Below are 9,009 nucleotides of genomic sequence, written 5' to 3' on the forward strand. Positions count from 1 at the left end.
CGGCTTTGTTTTTTAGTTATTGACAATTAACAATTGACCAAAATATTCCTGCACGCGAGTAAACCTCCTTACGCGAACGGACGGAGTTCAGTGTAAGCAACGAGAAGCACAGTGATCCTCAAACTCAACGACACATGGGCGACAGCTCGTCTCGTACAAGTCGTAGAGAAGAAAACTATTATATTCAGAGACGTAAATGATTCCACGCGCTGTTTTGCAAAAGAAATGGTAGATTGAACATTAAACCTACTTGCTCATGGAAATCCATAGGAGTATATTAAAAATCGCCCTATGAAGATTCAGATTAGGGAAGATTAATATTTCCCCTAATCCTTTGCTTCCATAATTTCTAAATAAAAAAGCGTATTGTCAATATTCATAAAAGGTTTACACACGCGCCGCGATTATCCCGGTCGCGAGTATCGACGAAAAATACAACAAATTACAATAGTTGTTCGATATATCCTCCGTCTTCTTGTAAACAGAGCCTGACTCTTCTCTTCAAATTGTGCCGCATTGTGCGAAAATTTCTCACTGCATTCTGTGCGACTTCCGCCACGGAGAAAATGCGGCGTTACAGATCAATTACCGTAGACACCGGCAATGCATACACTAATCTTTTCGTGTGTCTTCAGAAGTAAAAGTCTAGGGGATTTAAACCTGGGGATTGAGCAGGCCAACGCACAGGTCCTCTTCGACCGATCCCACATGTTTTCAAAAGAGCTAATCAAGTGGTCTTGCATTGCGTTGGTAGAATGTGGTGATATACCATTCTCCATGAATCATCTCCTGATGTGTGTGAATTTTCACATGCCCAAAAATGTTCGCTAACGTATATTCGTTATTCCACATTTATTAAATGTTACCTCATTAGTAAATAATATTCTCGCGGCGAAATTAGAATTGCGTTGTCATCCATTTGTAAGAATCTTTTCCTTTGAGAATATCCACTGCTTTTAAATCCTGAACTTTCTGAAAGCTACACGAGTGTAGATTTTCGCACTTCAATACGGGCCATACGGTGTTGTTGCAAACATATTCATCAGCAGCAATAATCCTCTTATTTAGCCTGTGATTTTCGTTTGAGACTGATTTATAATATTATTTAAATATTATTATATTTAATATTATTTATTTATTATTTATTATTTATTACTTAATATTTATTGTTTATTTATATTAAAATTTTAATAAGTACACACTAAACCTCATAATATTTTTAATTATTTTCAATGAACCACATATTCTGAGCTCATAATGTGTTACGACCGTTCGCGGAGAGACGCGGTCGCGAGGAGAACGCGTCAGCGAGAGGCGTAAATTCTCGCTACGATTCGGTTAATCGACGCCGCGAAATAGTCGTTCCCCTGTTTCGGTTGAGATAACAGAGGTGGTTGAATGAATATGACACAGTATAGTAAGTTATATATCACCGTTTATTCTAATAACTTATAACGAAGACAGTTACGCTGGCGCGTATGTACGAGATGAGTGAGTGACTGATCTACGGGTGCGTATACCCGGTTAAAGGATTTTGACCGTGCGAAGGATGTAAAATCAGTACTGTTCGGAGACGATGCTGTGGCGAAGGAAAGCTAAGGATGGGTGTGTCTAGCGCACGGGACCATCGGATTTGTTGGTGACGATTTTAGTTAAGAGAGTGAGGGAAATAGGCTTCGTTGTTAATTGGTTAAACGAAGGGTCTTAACCGCCCTCGAGAGAAAGTAGTTAGTGGGAGGAAAGTTGCGTCATACGTGAGAAAAACTAACTTTCCCTTGTCAAGCTGTAGTAGACAATAGTCTTTAGAAATGCTTCGGAAACAGACGTTTGTTTGGTTTGAAGGACCTCGACTAGGAAATTCCTGAGATTTATGGAAGGTACTTGAGACTATTGAGGGTACACAGTGAGTATCCGAAGACATCTGGTTGCCATCTTGCCCGCGGTGTGTAGCCTGGGCTAGGTAGAGTGTTACGCGACGTAACATAATGTTTTGATATTATACGTTACAGACGTCAAGCTTTACATGCATCATTGAGAAATTAAAGATAACACACTTGGGTTATCTTTTTGACGAGGAGTGTAATAATAGCATTTGTAACAGGAAAGAACATTTGTTACTAGGAGACATTCTTTTCTGTTCTGTTCAAGTCTAAATGTGAGTGTAGTTTCGGTAAATTAGGTTGTTTTTCAAAATCATTAAAGAAGGTATCAGCAATTAATAATTCTTACATAGAATTCGATGGTGTTGAAATTTTAAGAATGCTACGAATAACGAAAACGATAAGCTCAATTGTTTCCTTCTAACTTTGTGCGAAGGTGCGTTGATTTCGTAAGAAATTAGAGTAACCGCGCTCGCACAGTAAGCTCTGGTTCCTATCCTAGCTCTAGCATTGTTTACACGTGATAAGATTTTAGGATGCGTGGTCTAGCAGAACCATACGCGATTGATCCTCAATCTACTTTAGATAGGATTAAAGACTTTGTATGATTTAACTACAGGTGCAGCTGTTGTCATAATTTGATATTAATGCAGGTGGATCTGCGGATAATGGCTTTGAATTGTTTTAGCATTCGAGAAGATGGTTACGATAGTTTTACTTTTAGAAAATTTAAAACCAATCTGTAAGGCATAATTTTGGAGTTCATCCAGGCTAGCTAGAAGAATTTTGTAACTAGTGCTTAAGTTCTTTCCAGTAATAAAAAATATACGATAATAAGCGAATAGAGCATATTTTACTGCTTTAGCAAACGCTTCCGTGATATCATTTATTGCAATCAAGGATAAGGTTACGCTTTAAACTGACCTTTCCGGGACCTCATTTGAGATCTCGGTTTTCTTTGATGGTTTGCCATTGACACGGTCGTAAATGAATCTGCCTTTTAAAAATTTCATACAAACTATTAAATTTATTACATACACATATAAAATAATTATCACATACATATTTACGTTCCACTGTTTGAGTTGTATATTCCGGTGTCTCCAGGCCATGTCGTATATCTTTTCAATATCCAGACAAATCGCTATTAGATGCTATTTTTTAAGAAAGACTTCACAAATGGTTGAGTCAAGCATAACAAGATATTGTCTAAATTCATTTTGATCTTTTTCAATATTGATTTCAAATTACCATCGCAGCCTTCTGTTTAATACGTTTTCTAACAGCTTGTACATACAACACGTAAGAGAGATAAATCTTTTTTTTGCACGTGGAGAAATCCTCATGGACACTCCGCTGTTGCTAATAATAGGTGACAGCAGAATAGTGTCGGACTCCTACCGACTAAAACTTCACGATGACCATTCTACGCGTATGACAGGAGTGCTCCAGGAACCTCTTATGAATTATCTTCTGTTGCACCCCTTTCCCGCGTCCTCTTGTTCAAGCCAGTCCTAAGAATTCTCCGTCTGTTTAATTTGGCGTTAAGGGGAGCCATTGCCTCTAGCGCTATCGCCCCTTCTAGTCGTAGTCCGCTGGGACGGCGATGAAGCGGCTTTAGGCCACCTGACTGCCATCCTCCTCCATCGTCTTATCCTACAAGGGTGAGAGTTTTTCTTTCTCTCCCTTTCTGCTCGCTCCTTTGCGAGCATAACTCGCTCGCAGAAGAGGCGGACGGCCTCGTATTCCTGTGGCCCTCTCAACATCGCTTCGACAATCGCCGAGGGGGTCAGTCTTTCGCCTATGACGTGCCGCAGGGTGTAGCGGGACAGCTCCCACGCCGGATAAAGCTGCAGCGTGTGCTGCGCTGTATCCCTGCCCTCCCCACAGTGGTGGCAGATGTCCGCCGTCTCCCGTCCGATTTCCCTCAGGTACTTGCCGAACACACCGTGTCCAGTGAGCACCTGGGTCATCCTATAGGTGAGCGGGAGGCCGCCACGGCTTCTCCATGTCTCCCAGTTTGGGAGGTCTGCCTCCGCGCCTCGATGTTCGCCTCCCTCGTTAATCAGCTGGGATCGTCACTGGTCCCACGCGTCCTCTCCGGCGGTTCGTAGGTCGTTTGGGACCGCCTGCTCGGTCGAGTCCTCTCCCGGATCCTATACTCTCCAGCGGGCGTATCTTCTTTAAGGGAGATAAATCTGTAACTATCAGGATGAATTTTGTTTTTTTTTTCAAGTTGTAATATGTGGACGATTATCGCTTCGTGTCATTTGACGGGAAAAGATGTCCAACCGCATGCGATTATAAATATTTAACAGATACGCTAGTGCTGATTTTGGTAGTTGTTGAATAAAAAATGTTGGGAATGATGTTGGATTGTGGACTAGAGTTCTTTGATAGATTTTATCGTAGATTAGAGTTCGCTGATCAGGATTAGTGTGTAAAGAGTGATGATTTTGCTGGTGATATGAGGATAACAAGATGCGTATCTTGAACTTTCTTCTACACTTGTATTGATTTTAAGAAATCTTCAATCGAAATTCAAATTACTTGAGTTATTCTCAAAGGTATTTGTACGTTTCCGAACACTCACAGTTGTGAGCGGGTTGACGGAGGAAAGGAGTTGCTATCCAGACAGATAGATTACAAAGTGGACTGTATAAATTTATTGGATGCGTGACTATCAAAGGACTGTCCCTTCTAGATGTGATATATATGAATTGTCATGTCGTGTCTGACGGTCAGACCGTCATGTCAGACGACGAATGATTGTTCGTATGTAACTACCCTGCCATTTTCGGCGGTTGGACGACAATGGTTGAACCTCGTGAGACAGAAGAGAACAATACCTGACGACTGACTATTGGTAACTGCCCTGAATATACCTCATTGTGTCCGGCGGTCATACCATCACTTGAGGGTGTCGTAAGGCAGGGGAACAAATTTACTTTTAATTTCAATTCTAGACATAAATTTTTGCGCGAAGAGCGGAAAATGCTGTTACGAGTACCCAGATTGGACTATGTGGGACTCGGCCAATGGCGTTGTCCCATATCCACAAAAAAAAGAAACACTCCTCTTTCTGCTCCTCTTCTGTGCAAGCATCAATTCAGGGTTGGGCTTAACTACGTACCGCTCCCTCATATTTGAGTCCCATTTCTTCTTCTTCTTCTTCCCCTTGTTCTTCTCCTCTCTTCGAATCTCTCCTGCATCATTCTTGATAGCATGATTTTTCTGCACAAGGCTTGAAACCTTGCTCCGGTTTCTCGCCTTCCTTCTTCACCACTAGCTCCATTAAAATTTTCATTTTTAGTGGTGTGCCGACGTAATTTTCTAGCTCCGTCCTCTCACGTATCCACCTTGGGCAGTGGAAAAGCGCATTTTCAGCGTCATCGCCTTCGCTATTGCAGCCCCAACATCGGGAGTGGTCCTCTTTATAAATCATTTTACGATAAGCATTAAGGATCCCATTGCCTGTCAGGATCTGCATGGTGAAGTGAGCCATATTCCTCCTATATCTTCTAAATAATCATACATCAGCTATCAGTCGCTTCATTCAATTGTCTTCTGTGTAAAATCGCCACTCCTTCTTCCATTTCTCCACGATGCCCTCACTGCCATAATCTTCTCTTGATAGGCCGAGGCGGCACCAGCTCTTGAACGGGTGTTATACTGCTCTTGATGATCCTCCTTCACGCGATATTTTTCGGCCCGAAGCTCAGCTGTGAAGTAAATGGTCATAATGCTCATAAGCACGCACAGTGCTGCATGGGACACTGTACGGTAGGCCGTCGGAACTCTTGTCAATGCAGCCCTTTGGGCCCTTTTTAGGGTGTTCCTATTCTTCTTAATTTTTATTAGCTTGGCCCATACAGACGCCGCATACAACACTGCCGACAGAACTGGTGGGCTCGTTGACATTGGGAAGCAAAGATCTAGATGCTCCCGTAAGGGCGTCAGTCTTCTCGCACACCATTTCCAAGTGAGCTCCAAATCTTCTTTTGCAATCCATCTGGACCCCAAGGTATCTCACTTCCTGTCTCGTCGTCAGGAGGTATTCCTCGACGTTTATCTCGATTACCTTAGGAATCCGTTTGCCCGTCAGGAATATCACCTCAGTCTTCTCACGAGCAATTCTTAATCCACAATCGGCACACCACCGCGAAATCACGTCCATCGCAACGGATAACTTTGTGGTCGCCCCTTCTTGCTTAGGCACGTCAAGTATGACCACTAGTCGCCGGCAAAGGCCACCGCGTTCAGGTGAGGCATCGCCTTTAACTTCTTTAATAACCCGTCGTACACCAGGTTCCCTGCGGCAGCAGGGTTCCCAAAGCAGCGGTCACAGTATTGATCCCTGAGAGAAACCCGCGTACACGTTTCTCCTAACTGTTCCTCCCGTCGTTCTGAATATAATCCTTCTGTCCACGAAATAATTTTCGAATAACGTGAGCAGTTTCTTGGGTATCCTACTAATATCCACTTCTCTCAAGATCACGCTCCAACTGAAGGTATTAAACGCGTTCTTCATATCGACTGCAACCAACACAGTTATCCTGTTTCTTCTTTTGGCTTCGTCGGCAAGATTAACCACACGGCGCAGGACGACCACAGTGCTCCTCCTCCTTCTGAACCCATATTGATTTTCATGAAATGGGTCCAGCCCCAGACTTTCCTCGATTAGAATCTTACTCAGTGCTGGGAGCACGCTGATCGGCCAGAATGAAGATTTCAGTGGTGTGTCTTTACCCGGTTTGGGAATGAGGACCACCCTCGCCTCCTTCCATTTTGCCAGAATCTTGCCTTCGGAGTTCACCGCGTTCAATACCCTCAGTACTTCCTCCGCTCTTTCTTCTATCAATACTCTGGTCGCCGTCCTTTGTATACCGTCTACATCGACCGCTTTCTTCGGATTAATCTTCTTGCCTTTCACCATAATCCTGCAGCCGTCATCATCCACGTCACTACCTTCATTCAGATTCCTAGACCTTTTTTTTTCTTTTTTTTTTTCTTTTTTTTGTACGTGGAGAAATCCTCATGGACACTCCGCTGCTGCAGTAGACGCGTAGCAGCAGAGTAGTGTCGGACTCCTACCGACTAAAACTCTACGATGACCATCCTACGCGTGCAACGGGGGTGCTCCAGGAACCTCAATGAATTAACTTCTGTTGCACCCTCTTTTCGCATCCTCTTGTTCGAGCCAGTCCTAGTATCTCCTGTCTATTGAATTGGCGTTAGGGGGGGGGTCATTGCCCCTAGCGCTGCGCTCCTTCAGGCGTGGTCCGTTGGGACGGCGGTGGGGCGGCTCTAGGTCGTCTGACTGCCATCCTTCTCCATCGTCTTATCCTGCAGGGGTGAGAGTTTTTCTTCCTCTCCCTTTCCGCTCGCTCCTTCGCGAGCATAACTCGCTCGCAGAAGAGGCGGACGGCCTCGTATTCCTGTGGCCCTCTCAGCATCGCCTTTATAATCGCTGGGGGAGGGGGTCAATGTTCCTCCTGTGGCGTGCCGCAGGGAATATCGGGGCAGCTCCCACGCCGAGCAGAGCTCCAAGGTGTGCTGCGCCGTGTCCCTGTCCTCTCCGCAGTGGTGGCAGATGTCTGTCGTCTCCCGTCCGATTCTCTTCAGGAAAACGCCGAACACGCCGTGTCCAGTGAGCACCTCGGTCATCCTATAGGTGAGCGGGAGGCCGCGGACCGCCTCCGGGCCCCGATGTTCACCTCCCTCGTTGATCAGCTGGGATCGCCACCGGTCCCACGTGTCCTCCTCAGCGGTTCCTATGTCGTTCAGAGCCGCTTGCTCGGTCGGATCTTCTCCCGGAGCGCTAGCGCGCGGAGCTCCCATAGGGGGGGGGGGCGGCTAGGGCGGTCGCCGACGCGTGAGACATCGTCCGGTATCCCCTAATGATTCTGATGGCGGTTACCCTGTGTAGCCTCCTCAGGAGCAGGATGCTGCGGCGGCTCGCCATCAGATCATCCGCTCATACCAGGGCCGCGTACATCACTCGGGACCGAACAACATCCTCGTACAGTCGGCCCACCGCGTCTTCCGCCCCGCCGATGTTCGGTAGCAGGCCGCACAGGGCATTAGCAGCCACCGGCACTTTCGGAATCAGGCAGTCGAAGTGTGGCTCGAACGTCCACTGGCTGTCGATGACGAGACCCAGATATTTCATCTGCGAACGTTCGTAACCTAAGGCGCTAACCACCACTGCCGTCGTACGATAGTAGTTGCTGTCGAGTGCTGCTACAGATGTATCAACTGTTGGTGGAGTGACGAAATCAGCAATTTTAGAAGAATGACGATGAAGAGCAGGAGAAAGGTGCGGAGAGCCTGGATGAGAGGCACAAACGACGCGGCTCGATTGACCGAAGAATTTAAGGGGAACAGGAAGAAGTTGGCGAGGATGATTAAGGACTCTAAAGAAAGGTGTCGGAAGGAATTCTGTGCGATGCTGGATCGGGATTCATTGGGGAGGCCATACAGGGCTATCATGTCCAGGGTGGCTCGGAGAACGAGGACGGAAGGTCATCATGTGGATAGGGCCTGTGACATACTACTTCGGGCGCTGGCGCTCAAAAGGAGATACGCCCGCTGGAGAGTATGGCATTCGGGAGAAGATTTGACCGAGCAGACGGCCCCAAACGACCTAGGAACCGCCGAGGTGGACGCGTGGGACCAGTGGCGATCCCAGCTAATCAACAAGGGAGGCGAAGATCGAGGCGTGGAGGCGGTCCTTCCAAACTGGGAGACGTGGAGAAGCCGCCGCGGCCTCCCGCTGATATACCAGATGACCCAGATGCTCACTGGACACGGCGTGTTCGGCGAATACCTGAGAAAAATCGGACGGGAGACGGCAGACATTTGTCATCACTGCAGAGAGGGAAGGGACACAGCGCAGCACACGCTAGAGCTCTCTCCGGCGTGAGAGCTGCTCCGCTACACTCTGCAGCTCGCCATAGGAAAAAGATTCACCCCCTCGGCGATTATAGAAGCAATGTTGAGGGGGTCACAGGAATACGAGGCCATCCGCCTCTTCTGCGAGCGAGTTATGCTCGCGAAGGTGCAAGCGAAAAGGGAGAGAAAGAAAAACTCTCACCCTTGTAGGATAACGCGATGGCCCAAATTAAAC

General features: G+C 46.4%; 1 protein-coding gene across 1 annotated transcript; it reads left to right on the forward strand.

Annotated features, from left to right (window-relative positions):
- The first annotated feature begins 8,175 nt into the window (after positions 1-8,175).
- LOC117215651 lies at positions 8,176-8,805 on the forward strand. Its single transcript, XM_033462035.1, has one exon. It carries the CDS (start codon positions 8,176-8,178, stop codon positions 8,803-8,805), a length of 630 nt encoding a protein of 209 aa, XP_033317926.1.
- Positions 8,806-9,009: the final 204 nt, after the last annotated feature.

Source organism: Bombus bifarius, unplaced genomic scaffold (genome assembly GCF_011952205.1).
Source record: "Bombus bifarius isolate JDL3187 unplaced genomic scaffold, Bbif_JDL3187 scf7180000009761, whole genome shotgun sequence".
Taxonomy (NCBI): domain Eukaryota; kingdom Metazoa; phylum Arthropoda; class Insecta; order Hymenoptera; family Apidae; genus Bombus; species Bombus bifarius.